This window comes from Amborella trichopoda, chromosome 5 (genome assembly GCF_054954075.1).
Source record: "Amborella trichopoda isolate Santa Cruz 75 chromosome 5, AtrichopodaSantaCruz75HAP2 v2.0, whole genome shotgun sequence".
NCBI classification, from domain to species: domain Eukaryota; kingdom Viridiplantae; phylum Streptophyta; class Magnoliopsida; order Amborellales; family Amborellaceae; genus Amborella; species Amborella trichopoda.
The window spans coordinates 1478866-1500970 of NC_142340.1; the positions used below are offsets into that span (position 1 = coordinate 1478866).

Sequence of the window (22105 nt, forward strand, 5' to 3'; positions counted from 1 at the left end):
ACATATCGAGGTCGAGATGATCAGCTAGAGGGTTTTCTCGCATCGAAACAACCTCTTCTAGTTGGCACCTTATATGTTGACACCTTACTTCTATAGTACAATGTTGACACCTTATATAATTTTTTTTCATTTTTTAAATATGAAGATTTTATAAATATATGTTTGAGTATTTTTTTAAACATTTTTATATAAAAATATGTTTTGGTTTGAAAGCTATGGAGGCATTTTTCATCATTTGTAACCTCCAATAATTAATAAAGACATATGTCTAGTGAGAAAATATAATAGTGATTCTACACAGCTAATCAAACAATTAATTACAAAGAAAGCAACACGTTTTGGAAATTTGAAGGCATATTGCCACATTGAGTGTCTTTACATATGTGGGTATTGAACACATCACCTACAAAGGAATCTCCTGCCCTTCTTATAACATAAGGGCCAAATCAAAGAGTTATTACAAGCCAAACTCAGGTGATTCACATAATTCGACACCTTAATAATGGAGAAACCCACAGCCCCTTCCCTTGCATGAAGTTCACTAAACTCCCATTCACTATCCTTCCCCAAGAAGCCACCAACAGTGCTCAAACTATTCCAATTTGTTTGGATTTTCGAATTAACTCAGGCAATGGCAAAAAAATCTGAATTTATCAGACAATCGGGAGATTCAGGCAATTCTGGGGTTTTCCGGCCCCAGAATCACCCGCCGCACAATATGCTTCGTCGCGGGGGACTCCTGAGTCAGACAAGAGATTTTTTCAATCCCTAGCACAAAAAACACACTACCTTAGTTGAAGTGGGAACTCTTCCTTGGAGTTTAATGGAATCTCCTCATCATCCACCCCATCAACCTCAACAACTTCCCCTATACCTATACAACCAAGTACATGCCAAGAAATACATGAAATTAAGCAAGGACATAAGTGCTAGAACCCAATAGTAATAGTCATAGTGGCCCTTGTTTATATCCATGTCCTTAGGCACCCAAACTCCTACTGGCCTCACCCACCATTGTTAAGACCACATTCCCCAGCGCATTCCCCACAGCAATCCCAAGAGAAATTAGGGCTACCACGATGCTAGACATGCACTTGGGACATTCAGAGTAGTAGAACTCAATTTACCCAATTACACTTAGGGCCTCCGCGATCCTCGCGAGCCAATACTGAGGGACTAGCCACAATGCCGACATCTTCACCTCGGGCACCTGAAGGGCTCCCTTCCTACGAGCTCCCTCGACTAATGCAGCGACAACCATTGAACCAGTTAATGCAAGAAGGCCTGCACCCATACGGCACAAATTTCTTGGCCTTTTCCCAGTCAGTTTCTCAGAAATTCGGACTGCTACCGGATTTTAAAAAGATTATCCATAGTGTGACGGCTAAGTGGCTGAAAACTCCGAAGGAGCCAGCTGGGATTTCGAAATTAGGACCAATGTGTCGGTCCATGGCAGTGGCCTGGAGCACTGGGAAGTGTTGGTGAAGGGTAATGGCTATGGTGATTCCAGTGGACCAGATGGGGAACACTTTTATGAGGGACTTGAGGTCTTCGACTTGTTCAACGCTGCAAAGGGACCAGGGGTCTCAGGCCGATCCATCCGGGTTTAGGTCCTCGGTTGGGTTGGTTATCATGCAAGCTTTGTTTAATTGCCTGACGTATTGTGTCGGAGTAGCAAGCTTGGAACCTTTATGATAATACAAATCCAAGTTATCAAGTGGCAAAACTTGATGCTTTTTCTCGATAGCTGCTACAACCATTTGAAACAGCCCTGTGAATACACTTCCCTGTACCTCTTGCTTCACATAATTGCGAGAACCAATAACAAACAACAGAGAAGAGATTGCCATGAGAATCACAGGTACGCCAAAACACACTACCCATCCCTTCACTTCTTGAATGTAAACAATCACTGTGACTGCAGTCATCAATGGCAAAGCAACTGATACATAGTACCAGTTGAAGAAGGTTTGAAGAACACTGTGTGTCTTTGGGTTGTTTTCGCTTCTGTCGATTTGATTGGCCCCGAAAGCTAGAGAGCATGGCCTTATCCCACCTGCCCCAATTGACATCAATGCAAAAGAGGTGAAGAGAATAGCAATTTGGGATAGTGAGGGGAGAGTGCAGCTTTCAGGTCTTGCATTTGGGATTGCAGCAGTTAGCCATAGAATGATAATTCCCTATAAAAGAGGGAAAAAAATAAAGAATAAAATCTAATGACAAGGTCTTTAAAGCATCTGAACTATAGAAGAAAATGGCATGATTAATGTCATAAAGTCTTATATGCTTATCCTAAGAACTTAGACATGGTGTGGTGCTCATTAGCATTTAGACAAAGCATACTAAAATGTACTAGGTAAAGTATAAATAAAATTGTCAAGCCACCTCAAAAAATTAATGGGTGATTAAATTGACTAATCACCTCTAGTAGTTTCATATAAAATACACAAATTACCGTTGTTATGGGTTTAAAACCTTAAATAACTAAAGGCATTTGGTAATTTCGCCTCTTTTGTTAGTTGAGCTGGATGACCTTAGTGCCCTTGCTAGTTCAAAGTTCCAAACGCAGTATATATTCTCACAAAAAAAAAAAAATTTCTCGTTCTAATTATATAACACAAGACAAGTAATGTTATTTACATCTTTCGCTCAAGTAACTTAAGTGGGGCTGATTCCAAGGTGAGGCTATCGGATTTCACATCAAATGGCTAAAGGTGATTGGGACTTCTTTATATCAAAAATGAATAGTACTATAGAATACAATCCTGTTGCATTTTCTTTATGCACATGTTTACATCCGTAGGAAAGCAAATTATTTTTTTTACTCCCATCAAACACATAGTAATTTAATGTAAGTAGTTCATTTTTTATTCATCATGATAGGAACGATGTTGTTATGCATCATAAACAAAAATTGCTAGGAACTAATTTTTGCCTTTATAAAAGGATGAGAAAAGATATAAAATAATTTTTTTAAAAATGTCATGAAAATGATCAAATCATTCAAAAAAGGACCCGGTTTCTATGTGGCAAAACCCGCATATGTAGAAATGTGGTCCTATTAATAAATCTAGTTTTGAGATGGATTTTTGTACTTAATATTTCAGGCGATGTAATCTCTAACACGGAGATCATGAATATGAAAAAATAAATCAATTTTTAAAATTAAAAATAATAATTCTAGTAAGAAAACGTTTAGATTGTTAGTTTCTATTGTTTTTAGATGGAACACCTACTTGCATCAATCTAGATGCTTAATACTTTTTGGACCGCATATGTAGTCATGCGGTCCAGCCCGCATGAAACAAAAATATAAAAAGAACAAAACAAAAACAAAACAAAACAAAACTACTGACAAGTTAGGAAGAGAAAAGAAAGTGAACTAACAAGAAGGCTAGCGATGGATCCCATAGTTATGACTCGGAATCGACCAAGATAAGAATCGGATATGAAAGCTCCAATTATGGGCATGAAATTGGAAATTGCAGACCAATTGAAGAGGAGTTTTGCTGCTGAGACTGGGTCAAATTATACTCTCCTGTCAAGTATAAGATCATGTTTGCTAGAAATCTATAGTTCGCCACCTTCTCGAATGTCTCATTCGCTGAAAATTTTCATGGCAATTATTTTGTTTAGTTTTCATTAATCTCTCCGCGTGTGCTCGCGTGTACGTCAAAATTTTCAAATCGAAATATTTCAAGTAATCTCTCTCTTTCTATGATGAAGGGCATGGTCTTGATGCCACCTTTTTTCTCTGCAACTCCTTGCCTGTCTTCATGGTGGTGGTGTGAGATCCACATGATTCTTTCTTTCTTTGTAATTGCTTTTTAGCTCCTGGCTCTGCAAATTTTGGCATTTGATCACTCTGAAATTCAAGTTGAAAATAAAACTGCTAGTTTTCGATTATTATAATTTGTTTGTATATTTGTGCTCTTATTCCATCAGGTCCAATAATATATGTTTGAAGTGCTTTGGGTTTGATATGTGTAAATGGACATGGATGTCCATAGTTTTTGCTGTGTGTCGCTACTCTAAGAACATGACTCTCATGTCTGACAAAAAGAAATTTTAAACACTTATTTTGTTAGTCTTTCTGTATAAAAGTTGCTACAAAAGTGCGTTAATATGGCATAATATCACACCTTTCCTTTTGTCTAAATAATGTATGGATGTATTGTGTCTAAAAGACTAAGTTTATTATTAACATATCCAACAATTGTGTATGTATGATTTTAAAATTAGAGGATTTTACATTAGGAAAAAGTTTATATAAGGTTGCAACCTTAAAATGTAGAATTACAGATGCACCTCAAAAATTTATCAGAGAATGTTGTTTTAATGTTGAAAAACCCTCTAATTAAACATCGAGATGTATGAATATGAAAAAAAAAAAAAAAGATTTTGAGTCACAAAAATAGTGCATCTTGTAACACATTATCTAGACCGTCTATTTTCAAGATTTTTATATATTTATCGACCTACTTGATTTTGACCATTTCTTAAGTTTAAAATTTTATAATTAAATATGAAAATAGATTTTATGATAATCCTAAGAATCTTTTACACCAAAATTACATATTACGATAAAATTGGAGGTGCACGGTAATTGGATTGTTTAAGGTTGCAACTTTATAGAAACCGCACCCTTTACATAATTAGGTTTAGTTACTAATAGTTAGGTAACTAATAATTTTAAAATTAAGCATCCTAAAAATTAAAGTATCAATGAGAAACAATTCTCACTTATTTTATGATTGTTGTTCAGGTTACTCCAACTATAATGAGAAAATAATTTATTGGAATTCATTAAAGTGCTAAAAAAGAATGGCACTATACTAGAAATGTAAATTTACCCCACACACAATGCCCTCACTTTCCACTCCTAAACAAATGAAAATCAGTTTGCTATTGTGGATAATGTTTAAACAGGACATTGAAAAACTCTTTTAAAACATGAAAACTTGGCAAAATGAAATATTTTGTTAACCAAAAAAAAAGACGGTAAGATTCCTTTGAAACCAGTGAGACCTTCCCAAAGCCTTTTCTGGGCTCTCTCCCTTTTCCTTTTTTTTTTTTTTTTTCTTTTTTTTTTTTTTTAGTAGTTCAGTGGTAGAATTTGAACTCGAGATGTAACACCTTGATCACTCGAATCCATACATGAATCCTTGATTTAATCATCTTAATTTTTTTTTTTTTTTGGTAGTTCAATGGTAGAATTTGAACTCGAGATGTAACACCTTGATCACTCGAATCCATACATGAATCCTTGATTTAATCCTCTTAATCCATTAGTTTCGTAAAAAGAGGACAAAATGAAGAGAAAATCGATTTTTTCTAAACAAAATGAAGAGAAAATCAATTATATAAAATATGAGTGCCATTTTATGAACATGATGTACAACCTACTCGCCCAAAACAACCACCCTTAAATCACCTTGCCCCTGGGGCAAGGCGGAGTTACTCTGCCAAATCCGAGAGGGCTCAGCCTCAGCCGATCAGCGAATCAGATTACTGCAATATATATATATATATATATATATATATATATATATATATATATATATATATATATATATATTAAAAATTGAGTTGTACTAATTTTGTGAATAAGCGTTCACCTTTTAATTGATCAGAGCCTGAAGAGTATCTTGTAGAAATGTCTTGGTCCAATGTCCTGCTCTCTCTCTCTCTCTCTGAGTTGGTGGTTTTTGTTTTCCCTGAGTATTTTGTACCCACTTCCGGTTGCTCATTGTTGCCTGTAACAATTGTTAGTTGTTTCTTAACAAATTATCATTATGGGACCAACCATATTCAATATACAGATTCATTTAGCACATGGGTGTCCATCTTTATTTTGGTTGGGAAAAACAAAGTTACCTTCATGGGACCACCTTCTTTTAAAGATAGATTTTTTTATGTCGAAAAACGTTTTACAATAAAATTACATGTTATGATAAATTTTGGAGGTGCGCCTTAATTGGATTATTGAAGTTGCAACCTTACAAAAACCGCACCCTTGTTTTAAGGGTGTGGTTTGTATAAGACTGAAGCCCTAAACAATCAAAAGGGGGCGCACCTTCAAATAGTATCAAAATGTCATTTTAGTACTGAAAATATTTGTGATAGCCTGAGAATTTATTTTCATCCTCTAATTATAAAATTTAAAGCTTGAAAAATAGTGTAGATCAAATAGTTCTATGAACACTCAAAAATATTGAAAAATTGACGGTCTAGATAGTGCACTACAAGATGCACCATTTTCAAATCCTAAATTTCATTTTATTTTATATCCATGCATGAAGGACAAGATGATAAGGTTTTAAAGGTTTTTTTTGGCATGGTGCAGTTTGTATAGAGCCTAGGTTCTAAACAATCATATTAGAACCCACCTTCAAATAGTATCGAGAAATGTAATTTCAATATTGGAAATCATTGTAATAGACTTAAAATATATTTTTATATTTATTTATAAACTTTAAAGCTTAAAAAATAGTGTAGATCCATAGATCTGTGAAAACTTGCAAATCTTGAAAATTAACGGTCCAAAAATGCATTACAAAATACACTATTTCCAAAACTTGAAATCCATTTTTTCCTTATGTCCATGCATCTTGATGCCGAGATGATCAATTTGATGATATTTGGGCATCAAAACAACCTCTTCTAGTGACATTTTTGAGATAGGCTCAAATTTGATGGTTTAGAGCCTCCGCTCTATATAAACTTTTTTCCTTTTAGCATTGAAACATCTTCTTCTAGTGAATTTTTGCAGTGTGCATTAGTTTGGTTGTTTAAGACCTCAATCTTATATAAGTTTTTTCCTTTTTTTAAAACCCCGATAAGTTAGTAGGCGGGACTCACTAATTTGGCCAGATCGGACTGATTCCCCAACATCGTTGGTAAAAAAAAAAACTAAATAATGCTTTAAATTTGAAAATAACAAAATAATAGTAAAAAAACAGTGGGAACTAGGGGATTCAATAGATCCAGATCACCTAGTTCCTAATAGACTCCCCAGGTTCTCTGGCAGAAATAAGCCAACATGTCAATGTCACACTGATTCCCTGATCCTCCTAGGAACGAGTCAGTCACCACCAATTCCATACTGGATCAGCAATTCCCAATCTATGTCTACTCCATAGCAATCGCAATTTAGAAAGATTCACCAATGAAAATGTCCAGACTCCAATATACCCTAGTCTTCAAAGTGAAAAATTCTCCAAGATTTTCTAAAATGCTTGAAAGTGGCTGTAAGTCCCAACCGATTAAGAACACATACGTCGACTGTGTCACATATTTATGAATCAGATGATAAACAACAACAATAAAACACTAATAAACTTTACCTTTTTCTTAAGAAATACTCAATCTTTCCCAAGTTTCTTTAATGGATTTTGGGAAAATTAGGATAATACAGAATAAATAAACGGGTGTCACTCCTCACATCCTGTCTCTTCTTTCTCACACTTTATTTTATACATTTTCTGGTAGAAACAATTGTCTATATGTATACAAGTCATACAGCAATTCTCACTATTTAATTGCCTGTTATTCCAAAGCCTTCTTTTTGTTCTCCTCTTCCTGTTTCTTCTCATATAATTTGTTCCTATTATCAGATGACCTGGATTTATCACTCTTACAGGGAAAGAATCCTCACCCATACAAGTCCCTCTATCTCTCTCGCTCCCACTGGATTTACACTATCATAACAAAAGAATTTTCAAACAAAAATACTCAATAAATCTCACTCACTCTCCCCCGCCCCCCCCCCCTTCCCAAAGAAAAGCTGACCTGGATTTACACTCCTAAGAAAAGAATTATCAACCAAATACACCACAAACTCTCTCTCTCTCTTTCATGTTACATTCACCACTCCTGGTTGTGATTCACATGAGCCCCCATGCCTGCAACTCCAAAATTCATGACCTTAAAGGATCAGAAAGGAACATTCAGCAAAAAAAAAACAACAAAATGACTCATGATTCACATATGTACTCTACATGGACCAAAGTTCAATTTAGCTTCTGAGATTGCCAAGACATATAAAATCAAAATTCTATCATTTTTGCTCTGTTGAGTGGCAGAAACATCATTAAATCATAAAACAGATGGTAATATGAATGGATAGTTTGATTTTGCAGATGCTTGTGTATCTTCATCTACAACATCCATTCAGATGAGTTGAAATCTGGACCATCCAATTGGACAAATCATCCAACAATTAATTTTTGTGCTTCAATTTCGCAAATTTAGAACAATTGGACAAATCATCTGATGAGTAATTTTTGTTCAATTTTGGCCAAATTTAGAATTTGGTTTCTGACATTTTTATCAACTAAAGTACGTGTAGGTACATAGAAATTTCAGCCTGGCTCATGCAAAACCAATTGTAACATGGATGCTGACATTGGGGACCTACAATATGATCCATATGATCATAGTAAAGGTTATCATCCTTTCGTCAATAGGTTGGTCAGTCATGGAGGGAATGGGTCTCACCCAGAATGCCGTTAGTTCATTTTACATCCCATGCTTCCTCCATCATCGTCTAACCCATAGATTGGATAGTGATAATCCATATGAACATGTTATCATGACCAAATGAATCACATTACATTTTTTATACTCTACATTTGATTTTTAAACATTTTTTGGCTCCAATCAAAGATTCAACTAAAACTTGACAGCAATAAAAGTGGTAGAAACAGCAGTAATATAGAGAAAACTAATCTCTATTTTTCTGTTGGTAACTACTCTCTCTCTCTCTCTCTCTCTCATGCATGCATAGACACACAATGGTTACTTACAAAGTAACAGGTTTAGAGCTGACATGTCATACCTGAATCCAACCATCAGCTGTCCCCGTAACCAGAACTTCTCCTTCGCCATCTAAAGCCATGCAGAGTACCTTACCAGTGGTTCTCATGTTTAGGTGTCCAACTTTTGTGGATTTTTCCTTGGACCAAATTTCAACCACCCCAAGTTTACACCCCAAATATATAAGCTCTGAGCTTACAACAATTGACCTTATATCCGCTGTTGAAGCCAATGTTCCTACCTTGCTGTAACTTGAAGCATTCCATATCTACAACCGAAACAGAAAGATCAAAAAATGTTATTAGTAATGAATTTCAATATATTGCAGTGTCAACAGCCATGATGAAATTTCAATTTTTTGCAGTAAAGGAGGGCCTTTGCAGTTAGTATTTCGAAAAGACGAGGGATAATAGTCATAAAGAAGTACTTTACATAAATGTCCAAAAAACAAAAGGCACACTACTTATAAGAAGCAAATAAAATGATCTTTCATGTAGCCTAACTACTAGTTTCTGCTTTTAAATTTCTTTGCAAATCTCTTTACCTTGACAGCTGCCCCATCTAAAGGAGTGCTGGCTGAGTAAACTAACCCATCATGTACATGAAGAACATATACAGGATTTGCTTTACCAAGTAACTTTCTGGAACCTGACTGAATAGTGCTAGATGTTCCACTTGCTAAATCTATTTCCTGCAATTTCAAAGAGTTTAGGCCAATGTCAATGACTAATAAAGTAGTCAACAATTGTAATAAAAAGCCATCAAAATTTAAGCTTTGGACAAGATCAAGAGACCATGAAACGTTCTCTTAGACTAAACCAAGTATGTGGTAAATTTTACCCCCTATATAGAAATCAATGCCTTCATCTGATTCATGATCATTGTTATTGGTGTTCTGATAATCATATGGACTCAGATATAGAGAAGATATTATGTGCGTAAACTACAAGCACTCAATATTACCAGCATGTATTGCCACCTAGTTGTTGTCATGCTTTTACTATGAAATCTCTTATCTTTGATCTATACAACTAAAGACATATAAGCTTTCATGAGATTGTTTCCCAATAAATTTTTTTTCAAACTAGAGCAAATTTTTTTTAAACTATATTCCACTAGGTACAACAAGTTCAGATGTGCCACAATATCTTTCTCATCTATTAAATATTTTAATTCTACCTTGCTTCTGATTTCGACCAAACTGCTACTATAGGATCTTGAAATAACAAGTTTTTTATTTTTTAATCTAACATAACCAATACACATAATTATCAAAAGTAGCCTAAACCAATCAACGTCTATTACATCCCATAGTTTCCCATATATATACGTCTATTACAACCCATAGTTTTCCACATTATACATCTATTACATCCCCTATACATTATGTTCCCTACATTCAGGAATTGTATTCAGCTTTTTCCAGCTTTCCCTAATTAAATTCAATTATTCGTAAGACAAATGTTATGCTAGCTACTTTAAATGCATTTCTACTTCAAAAGACAATACGATGTATCCCTAATCATATGATTTCCTAGAAAAGAAGATCAGTCTAAAAAGGGTATAAACACCCCCGGGGGGGAGGGGGGGAGAGGATGGATTAAATTTTACTATTTTTCCTTGCACAAGTATATAGAGAAGAATCAGAATATTACTCAGTCCCAAATGATGACCAACAGCCTTTTATAGAGAGCCTTAATTCTGAAAACAAAATAAAGGAAAACAAACAAAGCTACATTTCTCAAGCATTTAGAAAAGATTCTTAAAGATATAGGAAGCAGAGGTAACCAGTCTATGGATCAATTTAAGGCAAAGGAGATAAAATATCAATGAAAAAATTCTGAATTCAGCCAAGAAAATTTCATGAAGTGGTAGGAACAAACTTTGCCTAAAACCACCAATTAAGTACTTGTATATCTGCACAATTTTTTACCTGAATGCTATTATCATTGCATCCACAGTAAATCTTTCCATGCACTAGAGATAGGCATCTGACTTGCTTCGTAGAGTTAATCAATTTGGAGGTCCCACTCCAAGAATGAACCTGCAGTCAAATTGCACTTAATAAGTATTTCCAATAATGCAAAATGGCTTCACTTAATCTGCAGGACACATAAGCATACACATACATGCTGAGCTGGAACTTTTATAGCACAAAACAATAGAAGAACGTAATAAAATTGGAAACATGAAAGAAAGGGGTGAAACAAGATAATAATATAACGGAGAAAAGGTAAAGAACAAATAATTTTCCCACAAGTAAAAAAAAAAAAAAAGAGTAAAAAAAGAAAAGAAGTACAAAAAAAAAGAGGAAGTGTTTTCTAATTAGTATTCTATGTGGTTGACTGATATTTGAACAGGATACCCAGAAATGGCAAGAAGCATCGAGTCATGGGTAACGTTTTAGTGTGGGAGTGTTTGGAAGTGGCAGCACCTCGAAAACCATCTTGGAGATGGATTGAGGACTCGAAACTCTGCAAATTCATCCGCAGGACCTTTGCTACCATGGATCATAAAAGAAGTGGTAAGTAGAGCCCAAAAAATGGACCATCTTGAACTAATTTTCCCAGACCATCCATTTCAAGTTTTTCAAGGTCCGTCATATATGGACCATTTTTGGAGCTCCAAATTTATTTTTAGGGGCGAAAATGGAATTGCAAGTGATCAGGAGGTGTTTTGGTTCCTCAATCCATCTCCAAGATGGAGTTTTGTGCTGTGTAGCATGGAACCACAGAAATGCCAAAACATATCCCTTAAGTTATCTTCACTGGGGCTTCAAAAGTAGAATTTTAAAAGCTTGGAGAGTTCTTTGTATTTCAAAGAGAGACATGGGATACAAGGTCTTAAGTTGGATTTCATTTAGGAAGTAAAAGTACTGAATAAAGTACTTAACATTAAATAAAATATTTATTATGAGTTTCAAGGTGTTATAGATTTTCATTCGGGCTCATAATCTCAAAGTTTTATGACAAACTGGAAAAAATAGGTACCTTGACACCGGCTCCCTGAGGAACAAAGCAAGCGATGGTATTGGCAACAGTCAGATTATAAATTTGATCCTTCATATCATGGACTTGTATGCAATGAATGTCTTGTGTTCCAATGGCCCAAACCTGTTCATAAAAGTCAATAACTTCTAATGAGATTGGACAACTAGATATATAACTCCCCAAAAGAGAAGAAAGGAGATTTTACCTTGACAGATTTGTCAAGTGAACCACTATACATGTTGTCACTGGCATGTAAAATAGCCAAGCTAGTGATCGCCTTGGAGTGCTCTCGTAATTCTTGGATCAGATGGAGAAGTTTCCCTCTACCACTCCAGACCTTCAAATTAAGCCAGCCAAAACTTTATCAGTTCATTTCTGCTTACCTGGTTCAGATGTTTATGCATATATCTTGCACTTTTTCTGAATTTTTATTGTGTTAACTAGTGTCAATTAATATTATCAACTCTGGGTTTCCATAATATGATAAAATTAATGCAAACAACTGAAGTATGGGGAATCCTGTTGTGATCACCATCTGATCCATTTTGTTAAGGAATCTTGAGCATGATCTCCAAATTTGTTCAACAGTTCTTTTAGTATTAAGAAATATGCATACGTATTACTTTTCAGTATTTTAATTACTACATTATGGGTTTTTATCAATATTTCACTCTTCTTCAGATTCACTTGAACAATGGCAGAACTAAAGGTCAAACATGCAGAGTTGGCCATTTGAGATGACAAGTAACAGTGAGAATGTGCACGTTCACGAGTGTCATAAAGAGTGGGAAGAAAATCTCAACCTTCAAAGTACCATCTGAATGTCCTGTGAAGATCCGATCCCGAAAGAAAGAAATTGCCAAAACTTCTCCATTTGCAGTGCAATCAGCTTGAGCTAACTCGTTATGATTCCAGACATCTTGCTGCTAGGACAACTAGTATAATGAATAACAAATATTCAGAAGTATCTGACTACGATACAAACATAAAGATAGCAACTAAACTTACAATACTTGAATCCTGCCCTTCTGATAAAATTTTCAGCATATTTACTGCCAAAGTAGATGACTTCTTTAGCTCTCTCAGAAGTTTCAGTATATCCTTCATATGAAATGCCATAACCTGCATCCCTTCTGATAAATTCGATAAACTATCAGAATCAGATACAAAGAAAATCCTTGACTAGCATTGGATGATAGAAAAGTAAATGCAATAGTCAACAGAAATGCAGATAAATTTTAAAATTAAGATTATTTGAATGCCTGTCAGAGAAATCCTCTATACAATGTTGTCAATTACATGTTATAAAAAATCGCATTTTTTTTAGGGAAAATTTCATACAGAACCCTAACTCCCCATCTTATTTCATGGTAGACCCTCTTTCTATTTTTCTTTCAAGCGGCATAAAAAAATCCCTAAGGATTTCACCGTACCCCTTCATCTCTTATCTCCCTCATTTATTCACTTTTGACTATAAAAATTAGCCCCAACAAATTTTTTTATACCATTTCAACCCAATATGAGAGAGAGAGATAGGGGGCCCTCACCGTGGCATTGAGGGCCTGAAAAGGCAAAAAATTATAATAAAAAAATATTTTTGAAATGTTTTTGGGCTAAAAGATATAATGGGGTGGGTTAAAAAAGTTTTGGAAACGTTTTTGAAAGTAAAATGGAATGAGGGTCTACCATGAAATAAGAAGGGGAATTAGGGTTCTGTACGAAATTTTCCCTTTTTTTTATATGGTCATCGAGGACAACAATGGAATCCTAAAAGAAGTAACAGAGATTTTCTGAAAACACCAGTGCAAGTCTCTGATTCTCTATGTCATAACGTTATAACATTTATACAATATAGTTGTTAAATTTACGGATACCATATATACTGTGCAGAACAGATACAATATGTGGGGTCGCTAATACAAAGAACATTTAATGTTCTCAAACTGTGTAATTAAGTGAAAGATATCGACACAACAGAGAAGCCTCAAGCCTGAATACTGTACTTACGTGCACTAAAAATGGTGGAAGCTTATAAAGGAAAGGATTTAGCAGTTGAATGGACCATGCAAAAAATGGCCCATTCTGATATAACTGTCCAATTAAAATGCAGGATGATGATTAAGAAAAGAGTGGCAGTGACCATTCATGTTCTGTACTAGCTTTCCCCTATCCTCTCTTACTTCATTTCCATTGAGCATTTCATCCAATGGTCACAATGCTAATGGACACTGAATTTCAACACTCCCCTCCCACATAGAAATATCACACATCCACCCACCAAGAAAAAATGGATGATATTTTTGCAGGTTGGCTATTCCATACCAGGGTCTTGGACAAAACTGTTGAGAGCAAGCATGGCAAGAGCTTTATCATTAATATCCCTTGCAGACTTGAAAATAGCAATGAAGCGCTCCAGCAAGCAATGCCTAGCAGCTCCAAGGATCCCAGTATCTGGAAGCATTGTGAGCATGTGCACAAGCCATGTTGCTGAAACAAAACAGGCAGCTGATAACTGTGCATATCTGCTCTTTAGGCCTTCTGCTAAAGCCTCAAACACTAGACCAAATTCATGGCTAGCAAGAACAAGTGCCATTTTTCTCTCCCAATTCTCAGAGGCCTTGGCTTCCTCCTGATATAAAACACATGAAGATTTAATCATCAGCCTCATAGCCTTTTCCCAACTAATTGGGATCGGCTACACATGAAGGTTTAATATGATGCATTAATGACTTTAGAATCACAAAAAATTAAAGAGAAGAAAGACGGAGATGCAGCATCAAGAGAGAACTTAAATGCTAAAACATTGAAATAATTACATTGACAAGATTAGAGTAGTTTGGGTTGTATGTATAATATAGAAAAATTGAAGATAATCTCTCCCTCTCTCTCACACACATTCACCACACACACATGCGCATTTAAATTTAGAAAGAGCATATGAAAGAAAACAAGCTTTACCAAATTCTCTTGTTCCTCCCCAGATGTATGACTCCTCCTCTCTCCCTCTGCCCTCAACACAGCTCTGTAGCTCTTCTCGAAACCCGCACGTTTCAGAAGGAAAGCTCGAGTAAGGGATCTACCTGAGGAAGAGAACCTTCCCGGGAGCGCCTCAAGTGCTTCTGCAGCAGCTAATCGTACATCAGGAGATTTTTCATTCCTTAAGCATGAAATCAAAGTATCGATAGCCTCTTCTCGATACATGCTCATCTTTCTTGGCTCTGCCTGCAAATAAGTAGAGGCAAATAATACTTGAGAAATTTCCACAGCATTCAAATCAATAAATTAGATCTAAAACTTTACAGAACACAAAAAAAAGAAAGTAAAAAATGTTATTGAAGTTATGGTCTCAAACCAAAATATCGAGCTGGAGAAGAAGACTAGCAATGACAGGGTGTTGATCCTGTAAGGTTGACTCTAGATAGATGAGGAGAGTATGTGTTGTACTAAACTTGCATTCATCCTTTATGATCTGAAGAATCTGCTCGTTATACGTCCTCCTAGTGAGACATTTAAGTGGCCTTCATCAGCAAAACATACCAAAAGGAGTTCTAGATTCACTGGTTCAAAGCAGTCGCTACAACACGATGATGGATCACAGGAATAACCTCATAACAACCATTCAGTAACTACTTAGGCCATTCAGCTTTCATAATGGTATTCAAATACTTTAACACGAACAATTACAAATTTATGAGGTCTTAAAAAAAAAAAAAATAATTTGTTCAGTTTATTTGATCACAAAATTTGAGCTTGCAACTACTTATCTTACCAGATTTTGTAATAGCATGAGCAATAGTTAAACAATACGAACTTCCTCCAACAAACTATGAAACATTGTTTCAAATTTATGTATTCATACATATACACAAATAATATTAGGTATAAACATAGATACACACATGAACAAAAAGTCAACAAAAGAAATGAGAAGAGGGGAGGAACCATACCTATTAAGTCGAACCAGCTTATTAAGGAAACAGATCACATCAAAGCGTTCATCGTCGGTAGCACTTACTAAGCACTCCAATATAGGGGCCAACTCCGCCTTGTCTGCAATCACATTTCTACAATTTCCATCTTCATGGATACACTGTAAGAGGATCCCAACAGCTGCCATCCTCTCACTCACATGATCAGACTCTAAGCTTTGAATCACACCTTCAATTGCACCCCCTGAAATTACAGCTTTAGCAGTTGCAGAGACCTCGAGCTCTTCCCCTCCTTTCAAAATCCTAGCCAGTAAGACTATACTGGCCATCTTGGGCCTAACTAAAACCGTTGATTTTGTTTCAGAAGAAACCATATCAGTGCTTATGCCTAGAGTCCTATCAGAACCATCAGAAATAGCACCACCACTAATGCCCTGAATCCCATCAAAACCATCTTTATATATTTCGTCAGTATTACCATCATTATCCGTTTTGATAACCATCAAGAGAGGTTGTACCAGGTCCATAGCTGCAAGGCTAGACCGTGAAGGATTCAACATATATATTAAAACAACAGCCTCTAAAAGGCCATTCTTGAAGAGCGAAACAAGCCTGGCTACATCAGAGTTAACCCTAGTGAGCGTTTGGGCCACTGTGGCATCACTTGCTGCTAGCTCAGACAAGAGACCCACAATTGATGCCAAAACCTTAGGGTCCAAAGTATTAAACATGATTTCTATGAACCCGTTTATCACAGCTGGTCTAACTAATAAGGCCAAAGCCTCAGGCTCTGCCTTTACATGGTGCCATGCATTGACTATAGTGAGCACTGAAACCTCAGATTCATTTTGAAGAGTTGAGGTGCATAGACGAGATATTGCGAGCCTTAATTCCCCAACTGATCCATCCATAGTTGCTCTGCTTATTACACTTGTGGGGGAGGACGACAATTGCGAATTCTCAGGCATACCCATTTTTGTACTTCTGTCATGAAGTGCACCAATAATAGGAATTCTTTTCTCTGCCGAAACAGTGCTTGTAGTAACATTTTCAGGCTGATACATTGCCGGATTTCCATTTTCTGACAGACCCAATGCCAGAATTCCATTTCCTTGCAGACCCGTTGCCTGAACTTCATTTTCTGGCAGATCTGTGATTGAATTTTCACCTTTTTGCATATCCATCACTGCCTTTTTGTTTTCTAACCTGGTTTTCGATCCTGGGAATTGTTCAATCCAGCTAGCTATGAGCCTTTTGAGAACATAATTGGTCTTGGGAAGAACTATGCTGCTAAGTTTTTGGCGAGTTATGGGACAAGTGTTGTTTCCTCTATCAAGCCATTCTTGAATGGCTTTGCGCTCATATGTTTGCCCTGTTTCGAGAGTCACTGGGTCTATGAAGATCTGTGTTGTTATGGGGCAAACAAAGTCCTTTGGTGCTGCTTGTTTAGGGGCAGAGCCACCTGTTATAGAGCTGCTCTCTGAATCTGCGTCCGCCATTAAAGGAGCTTGAGAGCTTCAAATAGTATAGCAAGAAGAACAATTCAATAAAACGAGTCTATAGATTCAATGATACACAGAAGTTCCTAAAAGACCACTGAAACTCCAGGTCTATAATATAAACTCAATAACAAAACCCAGTTTGTTAAATTCAAGAATACATAGAATGTGAAAGACCCCCGTTCGTTAAATTAAATAACAAAAACCAGTTTGATCAAGAATAACAAAGACCAGAGAATTTGCTACAAAATGACATTGGGTGCTTCAAAATGCATAGCAGGAGCTTGAACATAAAACTAGTGTGCCAAATTCCACAATGCACAACACAACGAGCCATGAAAGAACTTGGAGAGCTTCGATACATAAATTCAACGTATACCCAGATTGACAGTCCATATGAGAGCATCATGTGGCCATCGGAGATATCCGGATAGTCGATGCTGCATAGTTCGCCTCGTGTTGGTACTTCCATTTTGGAAAGTTCAAAGCAGATATACATAAAATTAATATTAAACTAAATTGATAAAAGCAAGGGTTTCTCTCAACAGGGACTCCTGACTTTTGTCTCAACTTACATAAGCATCATTGAGCTTTCATGAAAATCCCACGATATCCCTACTGTTGTCTTAATCGAAAAGACAAGGGGTGATAAACAGATCAGCTGGTCAACCCAACCCTTGTCTACTTCTGGACCGCCTGCTGGATCCAGCAGGTTGAGTTCAGGTCCGGATCCCTATCCAACTCGGATGTAACAAGGTTGGGTCAAATCGATTTGAAATGTGCGTATTTGTGCATGTGTGTATTTCATATTAACACGGACCCGACAAATCTGATCCATGTCAACCCTTGATAGTGCTGAGTTAGGTCGAGGTCCGAGTCGATCATGTTTTATGAAAATGAGGGGTAGTTTTAATTTTTTTTTATATATATACATATACTTCAAGGTCGAGATGATCAGATGGTTTTCCAACTTCGGAAGACTCTCTTCTACTAGATTTGTTTTAGTTTGCACCTTAAACTTGCACCCTTATATAAACTTTTTCCTTAACACATTCATGCATTGAGAAATGCGAGAAAAAGGAAAAAGAAAGAAAAAAGGTCCGTCCAATCAAGTTTTATAAAATATCAACGGCTCTTGTTGCTCTGGACTAAAAGTTTTAAGAAAACAAATTGCAAAAGAATTACTCTCTACTTCGAAGGCTCGATAAAAAAATTACACAATAAAATAAAAAAACTAAATGAATAAAAAATAGATTTGTATACCTGCTGGTCAGTCCTGAATTATGTCTAATGTGCCCCCTCAACAATTTCTTTTTTCTGGTATTTCCCTGAAATACAAAAAATAAAAAATAAAAAATAAAAAATAAAAAAAGAACAAAAACTGAGAATTTTCATTTCTTTGGTAATTCCGTCAACAAAATTAAATAAAAAAGACGGGCGAAATGCCACTGTAACATAGAAAAACCTGCTTTCTGAGATTTTTAGGAGATGGAGAAATCTAGGGGTGGGGTGGTTTTGAGAAAAATGACAAAACGAGAAGAAAAAACCGATGTTTTAAAAAATAATAATAATCATAATAATAATATAATATATTATTATAGAAATATCCTCGCAGGCAAAGGTATAAATGGAGGAGTTCATCGCCCACTCTCTCTCTAAGTGCATAGAGTCGTTTTTGTGCATGCTAGGAAGATAGAGCTGTGCATGTATGTGGGTGTTTATGAGTGAGAGAGAGGTGTGCGTATGTGTGTGTGTGAATTTGTGTGGGTGAGAGAGAGAGGTGCATATATGCGCGTGTGTTTTGTGTGTGTGAGAGAGGGGAGAGAGAGAGAGGTGTGTATGTGTTTGTGTGTGTGGGTGGGTGAGAGAAATGTGTATGAAGTGTGTGTGATGAGAGAGAGAGATGAATGTATGTGTGTGAGAGAAAAAGAGAGATGTGGGAATTGTTGCAGCCAAGATAATGTTGTCCGATACATTCGGGAGTCTTCTCTTTTGTGAGAAAAATGAAGTAAAATGATTTAAAAGTCTTTTTTTTTTAAGTTTTGTGAGAAAAATGAGTCAATGGGTCAGGGATACACATCAGATTTTTTTTTAATTTAATATAAATAAATTTAATATTTATATAAATATAATTATTGAAAAAACTAAAAATAAAAGATTAAAAAAATAAAAAAACATTTTTATATAGATATTTATTTGCCGAATCAGCCCCAAACATACCCGAATATAACCGAAGCTGCCCAATTTCAATAAGGAGCTTGGGCAAAGAGTGTTTAGTCACTCAAATATTTATAGGGCCAAATTTTCAACAAAATTAGAAACTAGCAACAATGTCAACAAACTTTTCCAAAATCACTTCGCAAAATCACCACCTTCTGCGCAAATGCAAAGTTCAAAACTCAAAGAACCAAAAGAACGCAAAAATAAAACAAAGCAGACATAAGTTTTTCATTCTCTTTGCTTTTTCTTTTTTTTTGAAATCCTTTACCTTTGAGGAATCAATCTCTGAATCATCAGAAGCTTGAAAGTTATCAGATGAACAAGCAAACCCCTCCATTAATGGCGAACTAAGCTCCGGACTTGAAGCTATCTCCAATTCCGAGCCTGACGAGCTTGAATTTGATCCTCTTTTTATATTATTTGATGGAAAAGTCCCTGAACTCGAATCCGAGCTCTGAGTTGCATTCTTTAATGGCAAAATTTCTGAATAAGAAACAGAGCTTTGAGTTGATGGAGGCATTTGAAGCTGGTTTTGCAGTACTCTCTGCAGAAAATTTGCAGAGAACTGCTCACTTATTTCCATTGATCTCTCTGCTTCTTCCCATACAGGCTGCAATTAAAAGGAAAAAATGGGTTAAAAATCCCAAAAAAAGTTCTGGTCTTTTTCAATTGAAACTTTATGAAAAATGTCGTACAAAAACGGGTTAAAAATCCACAACAAAATTCTCGTTTTTTAATTAAAACTTACTGAATAAGATTGAATGACAAGGAGCAAAAACGGTAAGGTCCAAAAAAAAGGTCCTGGATTTTTTAATTAAAACTGAAAAAGAATGAGAAAGGGGTTTAAAACTTAAAAACCATTAAAAAAAAGCCATGGATTTGAATTTAAGAATTACTAAAAAAATGAATGGGTTAAAACACAAAAGCAAAATCTTAGTTTTTTAATTAAAAATTATGAGAAATATTGCAAAGATGGGTTAAAAAAGTAAAGAAATTCCTGAGTATTAGTGCAAAGAAATTACTGCAAAATGTGAAAATTTTGCCTGAATGATCCAAAAAAAAAACGTTCAGGTTTTCAGTTCAAAATGCAAAAATTCCAAGAATGTCGTCCATAACAACTTTTTAATTTCCTTAGCGAACAATGACTTGGAAGAATAAAACTATCCAAAAGTTGGAGGTCAAAATAGTAAACTTACCATCCCATCATTGGAGAAAAGCAGGAATTTTCTCCCAATTTAGGCCAAAAACTTCAATTTAATGAAGACAGAAAAACCCAAAATGTCAGAAAACCACCCAGACTTTAAGAAATTTCAAAAACCTGCCCTATTCCACTGAATTGCTGAAAAATTAGAAAAAAGTCCATAAAAATATGAAATTTACATTATAACGCCCATTTGTGAACTCACAGACTCTCTGCCTCTGAAATTCTCCATCGCCATTCACCAGCAGCTCTCTTTCTCTCTCTAATGGCACCCAAACCTCAGGAAAAACAATCTTGTTGCCCCCACTCTCAAACCATTCCTTATAAAACCCTGCAAAATTCCTAGTGTTTTCATCAAGCGCTTCATCGAAAACCCTCTCCAATTCTCGCAACTCCGAGGCCTGGTTCTCGCTAACCCGACCGATCACAGGCAAAATTCCCTGCAAAATTATCTCTCTTTGGAGCTTATACCACTTCAAAGCAGCTCCAAAGTGGGGCAAAAATGCCTCTTCCCAGAGCAGAGGCGCGACTTCCGATCTTGCCATTGATGGGTCTTTCGCAAACACAGTGGCCACGTTAATGGCCGCCTGCAATGGATTATTTTCTGAAATGGAGAGAAATGAAAGATAAAGCGAAGAAAAAGCAGAAATTGAAGGGAATGGGGCGTTTTGTGCTAGCGCTTTTAGGGTTTTCTGCGCTTTCTTGAGAGAGGAAGGGGAGTTGCAGTGAGGTGGGTCTAGGGCTTGGATGGCTACGTCCAGGGCTTGGAGGGCCGAACCATGGTTGGGGGACTCAAGCACCCGGGCTAAGTGGGTTCGAAGGTCGGCTCGGTCGGAGCTCGAGGCCAGGGACTCGGCAAAGGCCGTGGCTTTGTCGAAGAAGAGTGCGGCCATGGAGCCTGGGTCCATGGCTCAAGCCGCTTGGTTCGAGAAATGGGGTCGATGTGGGCTCAGTTTATGGGGACTTCGGCTTCGAGAGGGGATAGGCTTTTGAGTTTAAAGCGATTAATTGAGAGTTTTAGAGAGGGATGGTTTTAGAGTGAGATTACTGGAAAGTTTTAGAGAGATGGTTTTTGAGAGGGAAAATTGCTTCATGCGGGCTGGACTGAATTTCTACATGTGCAGTCCTGAAAGTATAAAGCATCTACTATCTTAAATATTGATACCTCCTATTTAAAAACAACGAAAACTAATGATCCAACTATTTTTTTATTAAAATTATTATTTTTAATTTTTAAAATTTATTCATTTTCCCATATTCATCATCTCCATGTTAAAAATTATGCGTCTTTAAAAATTAAATAAGATACCTGCATTTCTACATATGCGGACTTGGCCGCATAAAAACTGAGTCCTCTAGAGAGAGATATTAATTGAAAGTTTTATATTTATATGGTTTTTTGGAGATGGATTAGAGTATTCGATTAGATTGGTCAAGAAGGTTTAAAAT

General features: G+C 36.2%; 2 protein-coding genes across 4 annotated transcripts; both read right to left on the bottom strand.

The window, feature by feature from the left end:
* Positions 1–785: 785 nt before the first annotated feature.
* On the bottom strand, positions 786–2072 carry LOC18426663 (protein NRT1/ PTR FAMILY 1.2). Its single transcript, XM_088867780.1, has 5 exons — positions 1654–2072; positions 1436–1566; positions 1128–1284; positions 1000–1082; positions 786–874 (listed from the first exon to the last, which is right to left on the bottom strand). The coding sequence occupies exons 1-5, from the start codon at positions 2070–2072 to the stop codon at positions 786–788; spliced, it is 879 nt and encodes a 292-aa protein (XP_088723906.1).
* Positions 2073–7327: 5255 nt separating this feature from the next.
* LOC18426665 (putative E3 ubiquitin-protein ligase LIN) lies at positions 7328–21784 on the bottom strand. 3 transcript variants are annotated; one of them, XM_020662621.2, is made up of 15 exons: positions 20836–21784; positions 19724–20065; positions 18499–18563; positions 15755–17251; positions 15160–15304; positions 14766–15029; positions 14130–14436; positions 12816–12940; positions 12611–12730; positions 12013–12144; positions 11808–11930; positions 10751–10861; positions 9362–9508; positions 8840–9085; positions 7328–7904 (listed from the first exon to the last, which is right to left on the bottom strand). In XM_020662621.2, the coding sequence occupies exons 1-15, from the start codon at positions 21562–21564 to the stop codon at positions 7887–7889; spliced, it is 4371 nt and encodes a 1456-aa protein (XP_020518280.1). In that variant the 5' UTR covers positions 21565–21784; the 3' UTR covers positions 7328–7886. The 3 variants fall into 3 exon arrangements, with proteins under 3 accessions (XP_020518280.1, XP_088722824.1, XP_088722826.1); XM_088866698.1 differs by having other exon boundaries at positions 20862–21034; XM_088866700.1 differs by lacking the exons at positions 18499–18563; positions 19724–20065; positions 20836–21784 and adding an exon at positions 17615–17803.
* Between the last annotated feature and the right edge of the window lie 321 nt (positions 21785–22105).

Bases quoted from the DNA above. Each gene is read 5' to 3' on its own strand.
- LOC18426663 (XM_088867780.1), bottom strand. From the start codon at position 2,072: ATGTCAATTGGGGCAGGTGGGATAAGGCCATGCTCTCTAGCTTTCGGG. The intron at 1,567-1,653 runs GCAATTAAACAA...GTCCCTTTGCAG, and splicing joins ACTCCGACACAATACGTCAG to CGTTGAACAAGTCGAAGACC. The intron at 1,083-1,127 runs GTAAATTGAGTT...GTGCATGTCTAG, and splicing joins GAGGCCCTAAGTGTAATTGG to CATCGTGGTAGCCCTAATTT.
- LOC18426665 (XM_020662621.2), bottom strand. From the start codon at position 21,564: ATGGACCCAGGCTCCATGGCCGCACTCTTCTTCGACAAAGCCACGGCC. The intron at 12,731-12,815 runs GTAAGTTTAGTT...TTGTCCTAGCAG, and splicing joins AAGGGCAGGATTCAAGTATT to CAAGATGTCTGGAATCATAA. The intron at 10,862-11,807 runs GTACCTATTTTT...ATTTGACTGCAG, and splicing joins CTCAGGGAGCCGGTGTCAAG to GTTCATTCTTGGAGTGGGAC.